The sequence below is a fragment of the Thermobia domestica genome, chromosome 13 (assembly GCF_964235325.1).
Source record: "Thermobia domestica chromosome 13, izTheDome1.hap1.1, whole genome shotgun sequence".
In the NCBI taxonomy this organism is placed as follows: domain Eukaryota; kingdom Metazoa; phylum Arthropoda; class Insecta; order Zygentoma; family Lepismatidae; genus Thermobia; species Thermobia domestica.
Window position 1 is genome coordinate 34,481,865 of NC_137466.1, and position 23,612 is coordinate 34,505,476.

At 36.4% G+C, this 23,612-nt stretch overlaps 1 protein-coding gene across 1 annotated transcript in view; it reads right to left on the reverse strand.

Moving 5' to 3' along the window:
- LOC145668089 (uncharacterized) overlaps window positions 1–23,612 on the reverse strand; it is a 428,593-nt gene that overhangs the window by 247,205 nt on the left and 157,776 nt on the right. Inside the window, exon 3 of the mRNA XM_081735605.1 lies at window positions 813–887. Coding sequence (XP_081591731.1) covers window positions 813–887 — 75 coding nt within the window. The remainder of the gene's footprint in view (window positions 1–812; window positions 888–23,612) is intronic.

A 23,612-nucleotide genomic window follows, 5' to 3' on the forward strand; every position in this document is an offset into this window, starting at 1 on the left:
ACAAAATACACAAAGCCAATGCAGTATTTGCCGTGGTGGGATAGCAGAAGTAAATGGGCAGATTATATTTCTCCAAGTGGGAACATCTCTTGAAGGTTTGAAAGGAAATTTTAAAGCATATAAACGTTAGAATTCCAGTCGAAAGACCATTCATTTGATACTGAAATGGACAACATTAAAGTTCTTAAGGTTATCATAAATATGGAGGTAAGAGGTACATGGTCTGAATCTAATTACTTGAATTCGTCCAATTTTAGACTCAGAAAAGAAACGTTTATTCACTAAAGTCGAACATTTTTTCAAGGATTAGCTATTTAAAATGATAATCAACACACTGTACCATATATCCATAAGTCCTGTATATCAACAAGGACCATAAGTCAATAATTTAGAATCACAGAACTTAAATCACATCTTTATGTTTTTACAAATAATGACATCATTCATAAAACACACATTTTGTTATTTGATGTACGACTCTTATGCAATACTAAGGGCCTTTTCTAACGAATATAACCAGAGATGTACGCAGAGGGTGGGTCCTAGGGGTTCGTACCCCCCCCCGAAATCCGGACTTTTTTGTAAATTTAGTCTAATTTTAGGGGCAATTTTACAATTTTTAATATAATTTAGCATGAAATTGTCTTTGGACCCCCCCCGAAAAGCTTTGGACCCCTCCCGAAATAAATTCCTGCGTACGACCCTGAATATAACATACTGCTTCTATAAGCAAACAATGATATTTGTTTTATGTATGATATCCTTACTTATTTTCATAAAATACAAGCAGTTGTTGAAAAATGAGTACTTACTTGTGAATTATCCGGTGATCTGATGAGAATATGAGGAGTAACAAACTCGACACTCTTCGCTGGGGGCTCCTTCATCTGAAACACAAAATAACAAAGTTTATAATTCTGAGCTATGTTTAAAGTAATAAAAATTGTTTCCACAGAACACACAGATAATTGCATTTATGTTGGAAGCCTACCTAAGTTGGGTGACTCAGGGAAATGTAACACTAGTTAGTTGGGTTGGAATATGACGTTCGTTCAACATCGAGGCTTTTATTAAAACGAGGGAGGATCAGAAAGTAAGCTTATAAGTTCTATATTTCTGGAATTTCGTCTGTTATAGAAGATTAAGGAGTGTGCGGTAATTTTAATACATGAAGTTGGCAACTCTGCAGAGTTTCAACCGCACGCCACCTGCGACGGCAGTTGTATGTAAACACAAATGGCGACTCGTTTGGAAAGCTAGTCTCTCGAAGAAATCCGCCCAGCAACTCGATTTCTGTGGGCGAAACATGTAACCGCGGCTGAAGTTCACCGGCAGCTGGTCGAGGTTTACGGATTGTAATGTATCGTCAGCATATCGCAGCCGTCGAAAACGTAGCCGTCGAAGAGCGCATGGCCGACATAGCACTGCATCAACAGATTTGAAGACAGCTCGCGTGAAGGAGCCGATTCAGAACAACAGGATGATCACGTTACAGCATCTGATCGCAGAACTGGAAATGTTCTTTGGAAGCGTTCGTCACATTGTGCACGATATTTTGCAATACCCGAAAATTTGTTCCCGATGGGTTCCACACAATAGGGATGGGCACAAGCGAGTTCGAGCGAGTTTTCGTTGAAACTCGACTCGACTCGAAACAGACATCTTCGAGCTCGACTCGAGAACTCGGCTTGAAATATTTCTGACAACTCGACTGGAAACTCGACTCGAATTTGGATCAAGTTTCGAGTCGAGCCAAATGTTCTGTGTAGTTTCAAGCACTTTAAGTATCCTACATAATCAATATAATTATTATCAATTCTACTTACTACTACTATTACAAATTATTATTATTATTATTATTATTATTATTATTATTATTATTATTATTATTATTATTATTATTATTATTATTATTATTATTATTATTATAACACCGTGTATAAACATGAAAGATAGGTGGTTGTATCTGAATACTAAAAGCTAGTTGATTGCTGACCACGGTAGTCATGAACTCTAGAAGGCAAGGACATCGTTCACGAGGTTCTGGGTTTAAGTTCCAGAGAAGCAAGTAATCGGGCTTGAGTCAAAAATTTGTTAAAAGTTATAGGGCGCCGACCAAACATGTTCAAAGCTGCTCGGCCCGGGTTTAGGATTGTCAACGACTCGAGTGGCTCAATTCACAACTCATTCATTATCGAGCCGAGCCCAAAGCTTACCGAACCGAGCCGATGTCTCATCTGAACCGAAAGAACCAAGTTGATGGCTCACCCCAACAGAGCCAGCTTGAGCCGATGGCTTACGTGAGCCGAGTCGGTGGCTCATCCCAACTGAGCCAGCTCGAGCTGTTCGCTCAGTTGAACCGAGCTGAGCCGGTTGACATCACTACCCGGATTGGGCTTCTGCTTGGGCTCAAAACTTCGACTGTGTAGATGTCAGCCTTGATGGTAAGAACACAGTATATATTTATAGTGGTGCTCACGACATTTAAGGTTATCTTGTTATAAAAATCTATTGTTGTCTCGCTATCGAAACGAGATGAGATGCGAGCAGTGTCCCCTCTCGTGAGCAACACTAAAAGTATTCCACATTACTGCTTACATTTCTCATGGCTTTCGCTTTCCAGTTTAATCAGGTCGTAATTTCAAAATGAGTTAAAACGAGCTGAACGAACGAGCCATTTATCAAACTCCACTCGACTCGAAACTCCACCTCAAAAACAGTTACTCGGTTCGCAACTCGACTCGAGAAAATTACCTTTGATTTGACTCGAACTCACTTCGAGTTTCGAGTCGAGTCGAGTTTTAGCTCGACTCGTACCCCATCCTTACCACGCAAGGACAGGATTTTTATCAGGAGAGAATCTTCAAACAAATCCCACCATGTGATAAGTGCTTCAACCGATATGGAGACTATGTCGGAAAATAACCTAATATACGTGCTATCTGTTGGTTGTATGAAATAATATATACACTTTTCAGTGGCGGCTTTGTAACCTTACTTTCTGGACACCCCTCGTAGCATTTTGCAGATATACCTGACTCAGTTCCTATGTTTTTGATATTTTTATCGTCTTTCTGTTATTAACTAAAATTCAAAAATGCAGGTAGGCTTAAGAGCCTGCCTTACTAAAAATAATACAAAATTTACCATTTTTTCTTTTGCTTGTTTATTCATCAGTGAAAGGAGATAATGAAATGCGAGTCACCACAATCATAGATAATGCTATTCTACAACAGAAAATATGAACCTGAAGAATGGTCAGTGTTGCCATCCATAGAAATTACAGTGTTGCCAGAAAAACAATTTTCCCAAAATCTAAGTTAAGACAGCGAGTAGAGGAATGAACTCAACTGCATTTGATTACGTATCATGTTGTTTTGGTTTCTTGTGAACTACTTTTTAATTAACATTATTATTTAGTTTTAATAATTGTATGTTAAAACTATTTTGTTTATTACAAACTAAATACAACTATTATTTAAAAAGTAGTTCACAGGAAACCAAAACAATATGATACGTAATCAAATGCAGTTGAGTTCATTCCTCTACTCGCTGCCCTAACTTACATTTTAGTGAAATTGTTTTCTGGCAATACTGTAATTTCTATGGATGGCAACACTGAACATTCTTCAGGTACAGATTTTCTTTTGTAGAATAGCATTATCTATGATTGTGGTGACTCGCATTTCATTATCTCCTTTCACTGATGAATAAACAAGCAAAAGAAAAATGGTAAATTTTGTATAATTTTTAGTAAGGCAGGCTCTTAAGGAAGAATAACATGGAACTTCTGTACATGAAATTTAAAATTTATTTGATACTATTAAGGTAATAGAATCAACACCACTCATTTTGACTGACGCTAATATGCAGTTCAAAATATTTAAGATTTACGGGTTGCATACTCATCTAGGCGAGAATATTTATATATTCTTGATCTTTATCAGTCGCACACACGCGTAGGGGTTCCACTGGGCCAAGACCCCTCCCAAAACTTCGGAACTCTAAATACATTTGTAAATTTCTTAATAAAACTATACTTGTTTAGCGGAGAAATGATTGACGTAGAGGGGGCGCGGTGGCTCAGTGGTAGAGCGTTCACCTCCGGTGCTTGGGGTCCTTAGTTCGATCCCAGCCCGCGCCGTATAGACCTTGTGGTGGACAAACACCGTGCTTGTGGATTTTCTCGGGGTTCTCCCGTTTCCTCCCACTATCTTCATTCCACCATTTCATTCATTTCTAATCATCACCGTCTCCTTTAGCCTTAACCGGCATAACTGTGTTACGTAAAACTCAAAGATTTCATTTGATTGATGTAGACTACAGATTTGATCTTACACATTCTGCACTCTTTCTTTTCTTACTATAAAACAATCACCGCGGTCATTTTGGCAAACTTCTGCCAGTTCCAAAGCATCACAAAAGCAGGGTAACCAGAAATACAAAAAATATTTCTATATTTTTTTCCTGATAATATAGGTGGGAGTACTTAACAATTGTTTATCGTGTTTTCAGGTGTAGAATTACACCGCGATGCACCGGTACAATACTACTATGCCTAATGACTTTAGTATTGGACTGCCGCAAACTTTGGACCCCTCCCAACAAAAATATTCTGGGTGTGCGCCTGATTTTTACTACCGTATAAGCGCAAGACACCTTAGTCTCTCAGTCACACTCCCATGTTGAAGACAACTCTGCTTCTCTGATCCTTCATAGCATTGTTTTTCACCTTCATAAATATTTTGAACATCGCTTAAAAAAAAAAAAAAAAAAAAAAGATTATGGGAACGCTTTTACCCGTTCCCCCCAATATTGAAAACAGATTTGCGCCGCTGGTGAGCAGGCGATTTGCAGACGAGCCGAGTACTTGGGAGAAAGAACTAGCATTTATAAATAAGAATACCTTTCAACATTGGGACGTACTAAACTGTCCATTAATCTTCATCAGAAGAATGATACGATCCATAACAACCTCCGCTCTTCCCAGTTTTGGTTAAAAGAGACGATGGGAAATTAAATGAATGACAAATAGTGAGTATGTCATATCTGAAACACGGCAATGTTGGGCATCAATGCCATATTTTGCAATTTTTACAAAAAATCGTGAATAAATGTTATTTATTTTGATCATGGATCGTCTTTCCCATTTTATGATCGCTTCTTTAAGCTTTGTCCATCTTTGTACTGAAAATACAAATCAACTTGTTCGACGTTATCATGGAATGTAGGTCATCGAAGAGATATGGAATTTGACGCTAATCATCGAGAATATAAATCATTGTAGATGAACCAAATGCATTTGATGGGAAGCATGGTGTGCCTCAAATACATCTTGCTATAATTCCCAAGATTGTGCTTAAAATATGCTCCTTTCACATCAGCAGATTGAACATTATTTTCTCTCCTCAAAAGCATCTTGACGGACAGCTGGCATAATTTATATGTGAATATCCTGAAGACAAATCGCACAATCAGAACTGAATTGACTTTTGTATGGCATGATTCCTTTATTAAGGCTACGTTATAATTCAGATATTGGATTTTACATTACTTAATGAAATTAGTTCTCTCTCAACCTCCTATGCAAAATACGGGCCAGATGATCGATTTGTTATATACGAAACATCAGAATGTTTTCAAATATCCTTGCTTTTATCCTGCTGACTTCAGTGAGTTTTCCATAAATTACTCCTTCGCTCTGGCTCCCAGGAAGGTAACTGGGCACAAGTCTACTTGGATCGGCAGTGAAGCAATTAGCAAATCGTGTGAAGCAAATCATTAATCATTGTAATATGTTTGTAGTTACGATATTTCCCCCCTACTTCCATCACTTTATTCAATCGTTGTAGATTAAGAATATAAATAATGCATCACATTTCTGGCTTAAAATTACCGTTATTTTCTGTATTGTAGCTATCTTGTTTGTCTACAATTAAATTATCATATGCGTACTGCAATATTACATACAACTTCCACCCCTGACTGGTAAAAATGCAGGAAAAAAGAACCACACCTAAAGGGGATTTGCAAGGATCTAGGTTCATTTTTCGGACTTAGCTAATGGAAGGCAGTTTTACTTTTTGTGACCAGAATTGTACCTCAGCATATAGATATTATTGCAACATTGGTATACGAAATGTTGCTTCTTGCAGAATCTGAAAAGAAAATCAATAAAATGTTAGAAAAAATGAGAAAGGACTTTGAAGAATATGGGATGAAAATAAATGTTAGAAAGACAAAAGCCATGGTGATTGGAACGAAGGGGTCTGTGTCAAATATAAAAGTAAGAGGGGAGAAAATAGAACAGGTGAATATTTTTCGATTCCTGGGTAGTATTATTAGTAATGATATGAAATGTGAATGTGAAATAAAAGCAAGGATAGGAATGGCGAAAGAAGCCTTTAGGAGGAAGAAAAATCTGTTTTGTGGGACCTTGAATAAAGAGTTGAGAAAAAGACTCATAAAATGCTTCGTGTGGAGTGTTGTACTGTATGGAGCGGAAACGTGGACATTACGTAAAGGTGACGAAAATCGACTGGAAGCCTTCGAAATGTGGATGTGGAGAAGAATGGAAAGAATTAGTTAGGTCGAGCGGAAAACGAATGAGAGAGTGTTAGAAATGGTGGGTGAGAAAAGAACACTTCTAGATATTATTAGGAAGAGGAAGAGAAACTGGTTGGGACATTGCCTAAGAAGAGATTGTATCATTAGGGACATCCTAGATGGTATGGTGGCGGGAAAGAGAGGGAGGGGGCGAAGGAGACTACAATTAATGGATGATATTAAAACAGAAAGATCATACGCGAAGACGAAGAGGTTAGCGGAGGACCGTGGAGCATGGAAGCTTCTCAGCTGCGGCAAGTGACCTGCCAATAAAGGCAGAATACCTATGAATGAATGGTATACGAAATATCATTTAAATCGTTAGAGAAGTGTCCGAGAAAACAGCATTTTCATAGTGAACTATATTTTGGGAGTAGCAAGAAAATTTGAGAAACCCTCCTAGATACTCTTCAGTTTGAAGTTTGTGAGGATTCGCTGAGCGAAATGATTTCTAGGCGAGTGAATACGTTAGATTGGAACGGACGAACTGATATTCGAAAACACTTTTTTCTGTATATAGAGGCCAGGAAGCTTGTAAATAGGTTGAAATCTCGACTTAGATTATTTCACGATCATCATACTTTCTTCTCTCCTATTGTCCCTTGAAAGTAACGAGGGAGTGCATACATATTACAAGTACCCTCATAATTTCGAATGAAGAACGGAAGGAGCATCAAATTGTTCATCTGATCGATAATAATAATAATAATAATAATAATAATAATAATAATAATAATAATAATAATAATAATAATAATAATAATAATAATAATAATAATAATAAATGAATAATAGTTACCTCAACAATAAAATTTGATAAAGAAAATTAACACGACAGGACTCGAACCCGGGTCTGCCACATGGCAGTTTCTTTCGATACCACTGCGTTAGAAGAAGTCTCTCATGTAAAGTTGACACATTAAAATACTAATTACGGAGGATATAAATCTCGTATGTTTCCTAAGTATATTTTACTTTTAAATATCTAGAAACCGAATTACTATTCCTGCACGACTTGATACAATTTAAGGAATTACAAAATAACGTCTACTACATTGTCTTCTTTGTAGGCTGCGGGACCAACACTGAAACTTAAGGCTCAACTTGAGGAACATGTTGAGACATTTCCCTCATTATGGAAGATCTATTTAACCTGTTTCTGAATTGAAGAGGGCAATGATGACTAACTGAACGAATAATCGTCTCTTAGTATCTGGATTAGTCTTACACGAAAGGTTTTCAACTAGCTAACAGTTCTTTATGCAACATCAAGTAAGTGATGGTATGTGGTTATTCCATTGAATTTCTACCCAGGTGCCCCGGAATCGAATCCCTGCAGGTCCGAAAATTTTAACTTTGTCAATTCCAATCTCAGTCTATATTTATCTTTATATGCGAGATCTCCTATGGAGAAGGAAACAGGTGTTCAAATAAGATTGAGGGGGAATTGGAGTAGGTAGTACATGAATCCAGACGAAGATTTACAAACTCATTTCCTTGAATTATTCCAGAATCGATATTTTTAGTTAATTTCAGACAATTTCCTAACTCATGTATGATCAGTGCTTTATTTTCCTTTCTTCTCACATGTAATATGTAGTGAAATACAGTATACACACAACAAATTACAATGCATTGATATATAGCTCTCATCGGACAACACGCTCCAAAAAATAGAGATTAATCTTCCATTTCAGACATTACCCGTGAATCAACTGCACAGCAAAAACCTGTTTCAGTGCTCCACAAACTTACTAACCATCGTCTCGTGGTTGAAATGTTAGGTGTAAATTGGGTTGCATCTGTCCAGGCGTTTGTGATACCAGCAAGAATACTGGATCTGAGCTAATCAAGTTATAACAGTTAGGGGGATAATACTTCTGCTATTGACTGTATATAATTCAGAAAAATGTGAAGAGTCGATAATCATGCAAAATAACATACCTCCTTTTGGAGTAGGGTCTATATACTTAATTTAGAAAGTTTAGAATCGGTTTAATAAATTAAATTCTGATTCACTTCATAATACCTTTCTTCAAATTATTAGTGGAGGATTTTCTCAATTTCTCAAGATTTTGCATTCTGTCTTAAATTGTGTATCTCTAAGCACGAGAGTGTATATATTAATATGGAAATAATTATATATATTGGCCCATAATTATGTAAATGATGTTTGAGTATAGTATTCGTAATTCTGGACAAAAGCTTTGGATATAGCAACACTGTGTAGCTTGAGTGTGGGAATAACGGTCATTGGACTTAGAACCGTTAGTGTATGCCAGACGGAATGGCCTAACGGATGAAACATTCTCGAACCGCTGGACCGGTCGACGTGAGTCTGTGGAGTGGCCAGTTCGATCTTCCAATTTGGCACCAACTGATTTTTTTTCTTAACGGGTATTTTAAAGGACAAAGTATATCAACATCACATACTCAATTTAACCGAAATACGGAAAGCTATCACAGAAGAGTTCCACAGATACCAGTACGGGTCTGTCAAGTTACTTATGACAACGTTGCTCTTCGTCTCCAGGCATGTATCGATTTGTATGGTGCATTGGCGGACCATGCCATGAAGAAAAGAGATTAAAATTATTGTAAGGAAAGATATGAGACTAATGTTTTTAATTCTATGTTCAACTTGTTGCTAGTTTCTTTACCACAGTCTTTGAAACATCATATAATTATGCGCCACCCTGTATATTATTCTTTTCTGAAGAACGATTAAGGTCAGTTTAAAGGGACTAGTTTTGCCGATATATGGCACTACAGTCTTCGTATCTCTCCCATGAATTTTGTATCTTTCACGAAAATTCACTATTTCTCTTACAAATTTCAACTTACAGACTTCAAATTTTTCGAAAAGGAACTTCATAATCTATCGAAGGCAATAATCCCTGCCGATTTTTTATTTAGAATTTTTCTCATTGTTGAAATGGCTTGATTCTTCAAATGGATGTCCAAATCTTTAAACTATTTCAAAATTGAAGAAAATTCTAAATAAAAAATCGGCACGGATTGTTCTCTTTAATAGGTTATGAAGCTCCTCCTCTAAAAATTTGAAGTCTCTAGGTTGAAATTTATAAAAGAAATAGTAAATTTTTTTGAAAGGTAAAAAATACATGGGAGAGATAGGAAGACTGTAGTGACACCTATCGGCAAAACTTGTCCATTTACACTAACCTTAAGAAACAAATAGAACTCAACGTGGCTAATAATTGTGTTAAATTGAACTTTCCAAGCACTTCTACCTTCTTTTCTCCTGCTGCTGCTGAACTGTACGAAAGAATTTACGTGACCAAATTTTGTTTGTGATCTATCTACCATGTTATCTTACAAAGAAGGACTTTTTAACACTTTTTCTGCACGATAAGGGGAGAAGTTTTCGCGTTTTAGAAACCTAATTCAAGTGTGTTTTCCTTTCAGAAAATCCATTCTTGGATGTTTTACTTAAGTAGTCGTTACATTGTAGAAATGGCATTAGAGGCAGATAGAAATGGACATTTGCCAAGATGTTCGTTGGAGGCAACACGAAATATAAGAGAAAGGGAAAAAAAATGATTTCTCGTGATAAAGCAATTTTTGAATCTACACGCAAACCGCATGATAACAGGTTTTGTTTCATTCTTCTCGAAGAAGAAAATGGAAGGTGTGCCTCTCTCAAGATCACAATGGGAAACGGTATTGTTCTTCCTTCCTTACAAGAAGAAAGAAAGAAAAAATCGATAATCCGTTAGGAAAACTACGTTATTTTAAAATAAATTGAAATTTTAAAAAAATATAAAGAAAAAACATTCCAAAGCGTGTTTTCAGTCTACAATTTATTCCCGCTTCCATTAATTTCTTTACTAATTAATGTTAATGTTATTTCCATTTAATTTACATGGGAAGCAAATGCACATGCAAGTGTTGAATATAGAAAGAACGCTTGGCGGGTGTGGAAGGAAAAACAGAAATTCCCAATTGTGTTTATATTTTATGTCCTTATTGAAAGAAAATTCTTCTTAATAACTAGCTGAATATACCCATTCTTCGCATGGGGACTGTATTTGGAAGTCAACGCCTGTGGGAGTATCACCATTCATTTCAGCGACCGCAAAAACTATGGATTTGACACTAATATCGGTTATTTTGGGTTATTTTTACATGTCTCGGTATAGTACCCCCCGCTGACTCCCGGCTCGCAACAATGGTAGCTGAATTTACAAGTCATCGCTAATGGAAGTGTCACCATTGATCTCAGCGACCGTGAAAACTATGAATTCGACACTAATATCGGTTATTTTCTACTACTTTTACACGTCCCGGTTAACGCCCCTTGAGACCCATCTGGTTCGAATTTAAAAAAAAAAAAAAAAAAAAAAACGCTCCGCCTTGGTCTGGGGCCTGGACCAAAGTACCCGAGACAAAATTTTAGTTAACTCTCGGTCCAATCGTCTTGTCTCCAGGCCTCACACATACAGACAGACAAACACACAAAGAAACTTTATTTTATTTATATTAGATTACCCTATATTTAACATTCATTAGAAACCACAAATTAATGTTTTAACAACATTTGTGGTAGTTAGTATATGAAACTGTGAGTGATGATCGGTGAAACAATGAGTCTAATGCCGGTTTTGAGATTATTCCGATTTCATTAGCCTTGAAATTTTTTGAAAGCTAATTCTTATTACTAGAGTGATTATGAGATGATGAGAAATGAATGAAATGGTGAAAGGAAGGAAGTGGTAGGAAACGGAAGAACCCCGAGAAAACTCACGCACACCTTGTTTGTCCACCACAAAATTAATTTGGCGTGAGCGGGGATCGAACTAGGACCCCACGCTTCAGAGGTGAACGTTCTATCACTGAGCCATCACGGTCCCTATTATTACACATTGATTACAACGTAAACAAAGGTTATCACTTCCGGAGTTACTAATTATTATTTCTCGCATACCAGAACGGCGATTACTTTCAGGGATACGTGTAGCCTAGGTTGGAACCACTGCATTAATAGAATGGAAATATCTAATAATATTATTCGTACGTCCTGTAGTATCTAATAACGCTAATGTTATTAGTTAACAGTAAGAATGGTGATCATAGGCGAATAATGGTAATCAATATTCCCCCACCTCGTCTAATAATTTGAAGGCATTGCTCTCTCAAAGTACATGTATTTTGATTTAATTAACAATCAATATATATATTTTTTTAAATTATCGAACTGGAAAATAACATAAACTCATTAAGCTAAACAGTGTAAGAACCCAGTGGAAATAGATTTCTTCAATTTCCTGTTTTAGTATAGGGATAAGAATGAAGATGAAATATGTTTTTTTTTTTTTTTGAGAGAGAGAGAGTTAAATTTATTTTTTTATAAATATTGTTTTTCTCTATTATTGTTTAAAGCTTTCCCTCGCATAACGCTGTATGGCACATTTTAGAATCTTATTCTCTACAGAAAATGACTGTCATATACTGGAAGATTCGTTTTTCCATTGACCAAGATATGCATTTGTACACTGGCAAACTCTGAGCGAGCATTGCTGTAGAGCAGTGGTTCTCACACTTATTGTTATTGCGACCCACATTAAATAATAAAAGGAATTTTGTGGCCGACCTACTTTTGTTCAAGTACACATTGACATTCTATGTAATTGTTGTAAATTTAAAGCAATTATTATTTTTTTTAAATCGTATCTAATTCCAGTTCGTTCAATGACAGTCCATATGAGTGATTAACATGAGATTTATTTGGGGATGTTACGAAAATCCCGAGCGACCATGCCTGTTACAAAGTAGAGCTCGATGCTTAAATTTTAATAAATCAAAATTTAATTGGTTTCTTTTGTCTATCGTAAATATCTCACTTTCAAACTAAATTGTAATGTAAATTTATGAATATAGTTGTTCTGCCGGTACGAGAATAGTACCAATCGGTGACGATCAAGCAAGTGTAATGTAACTTTCTTTCTCAATAACTGTAACGTATGCCCCAGGAGCGGATCCGAGGAAGGGGGCGATCGGGACGATCGTCCCCCCCCCCAGAAGATGAAACTTCCTTATTTTATATATAAATAAAACCCATCCCAGAATTTGGAGCTCTTAAAAGTAGCTCTAAGTAGCAGTATTACAACCTACCACCTCTTCCCCCAGAAGTCCGTCCTGGATCTGCCCCTGGTATGCAAAAAGAGTAAAGTGTTTCCATTGAAAGGTAACACAGAATTAACACTACTCGTGACGCAATGCCCTACCCCATGACAGATTTTGACACACTCACTCTCTTTCCATTGTAGCGCAGCATCTCTACTGACTGTCTGTATAAATAAAACCCATCCCAGAATTTGGAGCTCTTAAAAGTAGCTCTAAGTAGCAGTATTACAACCTACCACCTCTTCCCCCAGAAGTCCGTCCTGGATCTGCCCCTGGTATGCAAAAAGAGTAAAGTGTTTCCATTGAAAGGTAACACAGAATTAACACTACTCGTGACGCAATGCCCTACCCCATGACAGATTTTGACACACTCACTCTCTTTCCATTGTAGCGCAGCATCTCTACTGACTGTCTGTATAAATAAAACCCATCCCAGAATTTGGAGCTCTTAAAAGTAGCTCTAAGTAGCAGTATTACAACCTACCACCTCTTCCCCCAGAAGTCCGTCCTGGATCTGCCCCTGGTATGCAAAAAGAGTAAAGTGTTTCCATTGAAAGGTAACACAGAATTAACACTACTCGTGACGCAATGCCCTACCCCATGACAGATTTTGACACACTCACTCTCTTTCCATTGTAGCGCAGCATCTCTACTGACTGTCTGTATAAATAAAACCCATCCCAGAATTTGGAGCTCTTAAAAGTAGCTCTAAGTAGCAGTATTACAACCTACCACCTCTTCCCCCAGAAGTCCGTCCTGGATCTGCCCCTGGTATGCAAAAAGAGTAAAGTGTTTCCATTGAAAGGTAACACAGAATTAACACTACTCGTGACGCAATGCCCTACCCCATGACAGATTTTGACACACTCACTCTCTTTCCATTGTAGCCCAGCATCTCTACTGACTGTCTGTATAACACTGCAGGGCTCTGAGTAACCACATACTCTTCACCTCATTAACAAACGCTTCCAATTTTTATTTTCTGAATAATACTTCATACCATATGTTTCTGCATCAAAATAAAATTTTCATAATTAAAAGGAAAAAACTTATTGCGTCCCACCAAAAAACGGCCCGCGACCCACCAATGGGTCACGGCCAACACTTTGAGAAGCACTGCTGTAGAGAATGGCAACTTAGGCACAACTTTTATTTTGGGGGGGAATTTATATAATTTAAATCAAAAAGCTCTATGGAACGTTGCTACAAATTCCGTTTCTTGTATGATTTTCCCCCTAAAATTTCGTATAATGACTGAACTTATACGCAAACATACTTACTTTTTTTGTTTGTTTGTTTGTCTCGGGTCAGAAATGTGCTATACAATGATATTCCGAAGAATGCATCATTTTTGTTCTATGGTAATCAACCTTGAAACCGAAAATGGATAATTTCTACCATTCCAGTTTGAATGCAGAGTTAAGACAGGAGATGAAACCTTATCCTTGAGACACTGAATGATATCAAAATACCATTTCTCGCTATCTGTTACTGTAATGCTCCGGCACCTTTCGACAGATGAACGTACAGTTACAGACGTTCTATAAAGGTAGTCATACATAATCGTGATTTTACGACCGTAACGTACGTGAGTTTACGCCCGTACTATGGTCCATACAGTGTGCGTGAATTTACGAATGTAAGCCAAGGAATGCAGTTAACTACCAGTCTTCCTGTTGCTAGAACAGGATGATTCGATCGAAGGTCATGAAGTGAAGATGCTATAAACGTATTGTTAAAGAAAGAAAAAAAAAAGCAGATTCGAAAAGGAAAAAAAAAGGAACTTTTGGCAACGATAACGTATCAACAAGAATTGCGAACAAGTGACAACAATTCGTAGAGAGTATATGAACTTGAACGAAGATAATTTTAAGATTAAACGACAGACAAAACACAATCAGATTATCTATTAACGAACGCAAGACTCACCATTGCTTGCTTTGTGTGTAATTAACCCATTACTAGTATAGATGCAATATAAATGAATCCTACTATGAACAATAAATGAACATCAGAAGTCAAACTAGTTCACGAGGTAAGTCAGCATTAATATTAAAATATAGAAATAAATTTCTTAGTACGATATTTGAAAGGGTGATTTGATACAATTTTCACGAATCTTGGTCTGTGGTTTTCTCTTTCCTGTTCCGAAATAAGTCTACTGTTTGGAGGTGCAGTCTATAAAGTATAAAGCAGTAAATGTGGGTAAACTCTACCCGATGTTGCAAGTTTGCATATACACATCCCAAACAATTGAGACGTAGTAAGGGCAAACTCAACATCGAATCATTTTCTTTAATTATGACTGATGATAGAAGATAAGATTCTAAACTTAATCTCTATATGAGCGGCTCGAGCAAACATTGATATGTGATATTTTCTAACTTCTTGTGTAAACTACAAAAGAAGGTTCAACTTCCCATGCAATTCAATGCAATTTCATATACCAAACAATCTTCCCTGCCATCTGCAAGCACATTTCCGAAATTAAACTACCTACATACTATTCTGAGGTTCGATCACAACCCATTTCGCCTAATAACTCAATTTCACCGGAAGTGGCATTTATTATTATGTTCGCCGGAGCCGCTCATACATAATAATGAGTCCTGAGTGAGTGAGTTGCTGACTAACTAATCAACACCGAGGTCAAACCACGTAAGTTAGAGACTTGACATTCTGACAATTCATAGGATTTGCGACGTAAGGTACAACTAAGGAAGATTTTTTTGGAAACTCGACGTGGAAGGAAGGAAATTAAGTTGGCAGTAATTATAGTCAAAGGTCCATATTTCCGAATCTCTGAAGAGTAGAGCCATGAAATACGTTATGAGGACTTTCTATTTGAAATAATTTGACACATGCTTCAGCGTTTTTTTGACATTTCCTTTACAAAGGAAGAAACGGGCGGGAAGGAAAAAGGGTGGGGATTTCAATTGTTAAATCTCGAAATCCCTTATAAAATTTGGTATTTAGGTTTTTCATTTAAAATAATTAAAGATGTATTTCAGCTCTTTTTAAATATATACCTTTCCTGGACGAAACGAAAAACCGTGGCAATTAAAAAGGATATTCTTGTAATATGATGACCATATCTCGATATCTGATCTCCTCTCTCCTGACAAGTAAAACAGCGTGACATCATTTATAGATCATTTCTAATTTGGCAGAAATGGTGTTACGGGTCTTCACTACCGCGAACTTAAACTACCCCTAATTTTTGAGATTTTCTGTAATATCTTCAAAACAAATAAAAATATTCGAAAAGCACAAACGTAGTGAACTAGACAATACGATTTTGCATGTGATATCTTTACCACAATTCACCTATCTGGTTTTGGTATGCTGCTATTTACAGAACTTGCAAAAAAATGCTAAATCTATCTACAGTTGCAAATCGAAAGCAGATAGATGAGTTGTGATAACGGTATCACATGCAAAATCGTATTGTCTAGTTCACTACGTTTCTGTTTTTCAAATATTTTTATTTGTTTTGAAGATATTACAGAAAATATAAAAAATTAGCGGTAGTTTAAGTTCGCTGTAGTGAAGACCCATAAAAGTCATTTTATACTTTTTTCGTTAATATCATAACACGGGCAACTCAGAAGGAACGAAACGTGTAACTTCATCATTATAAGCAGTGTTAACTCTGTGAAACACTCACGCTCTCTCTCTCTCACACACAAACTGTTTCCTGTCCAAATATTTAATTTAATTTTAAATTCGTACTCGAAAAACATCGTGTTCGATTAGATTGTTTCTGAGTTTAGCGTCCTTTTCAGCAGCGAGTCTACATGAGACGTACACCTGCAGCTTAACGTAGGATCCGAACCACATGAGCACCTGCCGGAAATCGAACCCGAATCTCCCACGTCGAAGTCGCATGCGCTAAACCAGTGATTCTCAACCTTTTTTGGCTGACGGCACACTTTGCTGAAAGTCTAGGACATCCCGACACACTTTTTTGATATTTTTATTGGTAATAATAATAATAATAATAATAATAATAATAATAATAATAATAATAATAATAATAATAATAATAATAATAATAATAATAATAATAATAGTGTAATCCTATAAGTTTTTATAATGTAATAACTGTACGTATGTAGTACTGAGCATTATTGCTGCCGCTGGAGATGTTGATTCGCACAATCTGTCTCAAAGTTGATTTTAATTAATTATTATTAAATTATTCATGACTTAGATTTTAAAAATTTGCGACACTCCATAGGGGACTGCATGACACAACGGTTGGAACCTCTGCGATAAATATACGAGACACGAAAGTGCTCTCATCATGTTCAAATTCAGTTTAGGAAAAAATATGGAATTTTAATATGACTTTTTCTCTGTGCAATGGAAATAAACAATGGATTCTAATTAGAATGGAATGCCTCGTTTTGTGTCATAAGAAACCTTGATTCAGACGAGGTCATGATTGAATAAAAACACTGAAACTAGATTGAAAATGATGTTTCTTGCTGATACTGCCAGCAAATCTTAGAAAAACACAATGATTTGCGAGGCACAACTCAAGAAAAAGTTTTCTCTTCTGAAAACAGTAAGACCAGGCAGAGGAAGAAGGCCGTGGAAAGAGCAAAAAGAAGTATTGCTGCTTTAAAACTCTTTCACGTCAGCTGGTTTTACACATGTATTCTACGCCAAAAGTTAAAACCAACCAAACTTTTCCACCGTACAAAAATTCAGCTCGTAAAATCAGGACTCTCACTCACACATATAACATATTGACAGATACTAACAAGACTAGCGTACAAAATTTTATGGTTACGTCAGAAAATTACAGTAGCGTATCTCGCTCGTAATTTCTATACTTAACGCATAGCACAGTTTGAAAAACTTAAAAAAAAAAAAAATCTTTCAACAGACATGAATGATTACAGAAAACAATTTGACTCGATCCATAAAGTACCACAAGCTATTAAGTTATGTGCTTCTGATTTTTGTAACCTTTTTTCTTTTCTAGTCTCTTTTTCTTTTCGTTTTACTTTTTTTTTTTTATTGTATACAGTTTTAAAAGTGGAAGTTACTAGGCTTTGATTTAGAATGCGTTTCTCACGTACAAAAACGTAATTAAAAACATCTGAGTATACAACGAGTAGATGGAACGTGTGAGAAACGTTAGGCGGAAGCAAACATGAAGACTACACCGTATCTTCCTCTGTTCATGTGGTTTTGCATAGAGATCGAGCGACCATCGTGCTCCACTTCCCACGTGAAATGTTTTTTTTTTTTTTTACTAGTTTTCCCTCCGACTGCTTCTGCAATCCGTTCCACAATAATTTCCTGCAACCATTTGCATTCAAAAGAGAATTGCCGCGTTGCATTGCGCTTTAGATAAATTCAGCAGATACACACTAATAATGGCTGATGCTTCGAGATACTAGAATTATCTGAAGATATTTTAGAGCATCTATTGACACGCAAGTTCTCTTTCTGACATGGCTTTCACTTCTACATGAACCACCAAAAGTGATTGCATTTTCTTTCGTAAATGAATGGAGAAAGGACCAGTTTACAGGAGAAAAATATTCTTTGATGCAGAGAACACTTCATGTCCTTTTAGACTTCTAAACTTGCTATTATACCCATAAGCAGGGCCAGATCCAGGATTTTTTGCCGGGGGGTGCACCAATAACTACACTTGAATTAAACTTGAATTTTTTAAATGTCTTTAGGCATCTGTGATGTAAATTACTTTGCTTAGTGAATCCTTTTGCTTCAACCTTCAGAAAATTGACTTAAACTATTGCTTTTGCAAAACTCCGCTTTCTTTTAAGTTCCAAACGGAAATATGACGGCAGAAAGTTTCGGAAAGTGTTAATATTTTGACAGCTAGCTTCTCATTTTAGATAGTGTATATTTACAACGAAGGAGGGGGAGGTACATGTGCTCCGGTGCACCCCCTAAATTCGATACTGCCCAATCCGATTTGGAGAATCTTATAGAACGACTGTGTCCGTCCATCCCTCTGTCTAAAGGTACCGGAGCATAAAAGGTAATACATAACGAGAAGTGGTATTTTGATATGATTCAGTAACTAGGGTTTCAAGCAGATGTTTTTTTTTTCAAGTTTAATTTTTCACAACTATGCTCCGAGACTAAGGGAGAGGGTTATGATGATAATGAACAAAATAATGGAAAGAGAAAAGTGGGAGGAAACGTGAGAACTCCGCGAAAAACCACACATACAGTTTTTGTTTATCCCAAAATCCACTTGACGCAAGCTGTAATTGAACCAATTTTCTAGAAAATCGGAGAAACGAGCTTTTTACTATGTATATACAGGGTGTTTCAGACAAAACGTCCAGCACTCATAAAGAACAAACTGCTAAAGATAAAAGTATAGAACAAAAAGATAAGATAGGAAAATCTAAGAGAGCGAATCGAATGAACTTTTCTGTTTTTCTCCACCGGGTTCCCTATCATAAGATCCAGAGGACCAAAAAGTTTCAATAGTAAGGGAGAGAAAAACAAACAACTTTTGTAGAAAAAGTTCTTGTATGGGTGACGTTTTACGAAACAGACAGCAGTTAGCAGTGAGTTTTATCCGATTGTGCAGAAAACTAGAATGAAATTGTGGCCATTTCGTATACGATGCCCTGAACGGAGACTTTTCCTAAAAGTTCGTAACTGTTCTTTGTGTTTCCATGACCCATTCAATTATATATCAAATTACATCTTTCACCTAATAAATTTTTAGGCGAGCCTCCCAGGCTCTTTGACATGGAGACCTTTTGGGCTGAACAGACCACTCACTCCATTTGATGCGCCTTCTGAATCAGGCTTTCTGAAATATCAGAAGTTCTGATATGTCCTATCCCACTTTTTGTTTAATCGTTTTATCTCCAGCGTCAGTAATTGACAACCATTGGAGTCTTATTTGAATGTGCAAAGAGTTCACATTAAAAGGTGACGTTTTTTTCCAACAAAGACCTACACGAAAAACTTCTAACTTAGGATTTTTGTTTTTCTATGATCTCTTCAATATCGTAAAACATTACACGCTTTACTATTTTTTTAAAATTCTGGTGATCCTACTGGGTCTCATGATAAGAAGCTCTGTCGGATAAGCAGATGGTTCCATTCAATATGTCCTACTCTAACACTTTCCTTACTGACTTTTGTTTTATTCTTTCGTCTCCAACCGATTGTCACTTATAAACGCTAAGATATTTTATCTGGAACACCCTTAGAGCCAAAATTATGATTTCATTTTTTTAAACTGACTTCAAAAGAGTACGTCTTTAGTTTGATCTGTATGTATATATTTAAGTATGTTTGTATGTAGGTATGTTCACGATTATATCAAGAAGTGTTGGTTATATTTCGATGTGATTTCAACCAATTGAATAAGCCATTCCCAATAAAGGTTCTTATGTATAAAATATTTGAAAGATTTTAATAATTTATTTTAAAAATCCAACAATTCCTGCAACACCTGATGAACACAATCGCCTGTAATATGCTGCAGCCAGATAATCAACAAAGTATAGTGGGTTGTATACAACCAAAGGGGTCACGAACATTTCTGTAGCTAGCTTTCTCAAAAGGCTTAGCCACAATATTATGTGCTTCGCCCACTGCAAGAAGCTCTTATATTCAAAATGGAAAAATGGAATAAACTGAAAAGAAAAACAATTCACTACAAAAACGTACTAAAAAAAGGAGAAAATAAACTTTTTAAAAGAGAAAATAACATACATCAAATATGCACTAAAAACGTAGGGATGGGCAAAACCGGTTTCTATAAAAAACGGAAACCGGTTTCTAGAAAAAAGAAACCCGAAAAACCGACATTTCGGTTTTCTCCAAAACCCGTTCGGTTTATTCACCGAAATCGGTTTCAGTTTTCTCCAAAAACCGGTTCGGTTTTTCACCGAAACCAGTTCCGATTTTCTCCAAAACTGGTTTCGGTTTTCTTCAAACTGGTTTCGGTGAAAACTTTTGGAATACGCGTAAAACTATTTCTGTGGAAACAGATTCGGTTTCCGGAGAACAACGAAACACTATTCTGGTCAGAAATAGAACATTTAAAAAAAAAAAACCGGAATCGGTTTTAAAAACCGAAACCGAATTCGGGAAAAACCGAACCGGTTTTGGAGAAAACCGAAACCGGATTTTTGAAAATTTTACCTAAAAACCGAAAAACCTGTTTTTGTGCCCACCACTACTAAAAAGCAGAAAATGAAATAAATTTTAACAAGATATGAAGCGACTACATAAAAAGGACTAAAAAACAGAAAATATCAAAAGCTTTAAAAAGAAGATAATAATAAAAGGAAAGGGTTTAAAACCAGAAAATAATTTAATATTAACAATAAAATTTTTTGAAGGCGAGCCAAGTCAAACATGTTACGTAATGCCTCATAAAATTACTGTTGAAATAATTTTATATTAGTCATTAATTTGTTCGGCTTGACAAGACTTAGAAAAACGTTTATGGACGATAGTAATAAATTATTTTTCTTATTTTAAGCACTTTACTTTGCTTATTATCTTCTTTTCAGATTTTTTTTTATTATTTTCTGCTTTTTAGTGGTTTTTAAAAGTGGGTTAAGATACTTTTTTTTTTTTTTTAAGTTTTCATTAAACTATAATATTGTGCAAAGATGTGACATTTACAGAAATCATAGATGAAGTAGAACTAAACAAACGGACATGACATAGGGTAAATTCCCAGCCTTACTTTCGGAGAAAATAACGAGAAACGAACTCTTATCGTGCTAAAAATGTGTTATACGTTGCCAAAGATAGCTGATAGTTATAATGCTGCTAAAATAGATTGTTTCTTTACATACACTGGTTTTAACATAGATGAGATTCAGGACTAAGAAGGTTTTTTTTTTTTTTTTTTAAGTTTCTCTTTGAGGATAGAACCTACGGGCGGGGAAGGGGAAGGGGAAATATATATAAAATTAAATTATACATGATAACTCTTGAAACACCCGACCGATCTCGATGAAATTTAAATCATAGATGAGATTCAGACCTGAGATGCTTTTATCATATCGGTTTGACGGTGCAACTTAAGGGAGGAACATTTATAAGTGATAGAAAACGACCGATATTAGTGTCGAATCTATGGTTTTCGGGATCGCTGAGATGAACGGTGACACTCCAGATGGCGTGCCCCGGAACATGGAGGAGTATATATATATATATCAGCCATTTTCGATGAAAAATAGCTGATATTAGTATCTAATCTATAGTTTTCGGGGTCGCTGAGATGAACAGTCATCTTTCCGATGGTGTTTAAATCGATGCCACCACTGAAAACTAAAACAGCATATTTCACGGGTACCAAACACATGAGATACGGAGTTGTGCATTTAAATTTTCATTTTAACCCAGTGAAGCGAATAATCGATGCTAGTAATGATAAAACATGATTAAAGTCAGAATAAGTGCTTTCTAAATAATAACTTCTTTAACAAAACTATTGGCTTCAATCATTGGTGGTTGAATTTCAGTGGAACTGTAACATTGTACTTGATGTAGAAAATAGCGTAAGGGTGGACGCGTAACCTTGTTTCGCTGGTACGCGTCGCCTCCTCGTGCACCGCTTCTGGGCATATGCGCCTCATAACACCTTATCATACCATACCAAAATTAATTAAAATTTGTACAAAAATATGAAACAAAAGTATACGTTGAAAAATAAGCTGTTGTGTAAAAACTTTTGTACTTAGGGGTGAAAGGCGGCAAACACTTTTTAGCCCAGAGGGGGCAAAACATTAAATCTGGTCGTGTGCACTGTATATGTAACAAATACACTGCTGTTGACAGATTGTATTCGTTGTTTGTCTTCTCTTAACGGTGACACACATATTTGCAATAGTGACAAATATATACCTGCTAGTGTCGCTCATATTACTTGCAAAATATGCATTATATATTTTCATTGTAATTTCATGACGATAAAATGACAGAATATCTGTCAGTGGTTTGCTGGGCTTTTCTAAAATTGTTAACATTGCGTTAATATTGTCATTATATGGGGATAACAATGGGATGTGAAAGAGGAAATTTCAGGGTTGTAATCCCTTGTCGTTCCTTAGGCAAAATATTATTCAGAAATAAAAGATATGTGTACAAACGCCAGAAATGATCCCTAGTAGCAGAGACAAGTTACAAATCGCTTGCTGTAAGATTGAATTGCAAGTCGGCCAAACTTATATCTAATTAGTTTGATTGGAAAACGTGCAAGCATGCCGCAAGCTGGATTCCAGTAACGAAGTTACATGGGGCAACCTTGCATTTAGTGTTCCAAGCTTGACGAAAGCGTTTTATAAGTCAAGTCAAGGCAATAGAAAATGAACGGTCAGTGATGCTATGACGCTCTGCAACGAGTCTAAAGCATCGCCTGCAAGTGCAACAAAGGACAGTTTGTATAAAAGCATGCGTTTCAAGTGCAAGCGTAGAAAGCCAAAATCCAAGCACGCTCCAACTGGCCGAAAGATTTTCTTGCTACTACGGATATAGAGCTTGCTTGTGGCTAAAAGATTAGCGTACGCGCCTTCGGTGTGAAAGACCAGGGTTCGATTCCCAGTGGGAACTCATGTGATTCGGATTCCACGTTAATCAATAGGTCTACTTCTCATACAACCTCGGTGCTGAACGAGACGATGAACTCAAGATTAATATAAACCAGAAATAATATGAACTTCGGAGCTCGAATCCCCCCCCCTTTTGATGAAATCTACTGAACGATAACGTCAATACATAATTCTTAAACATTAAACAAAAATAACGAGATATATATGAGGAAGAACGTTATGTTATTTTGGAATCCAATGGTTCATGAGTCTCCTATAATTGTGAACGACACCGGA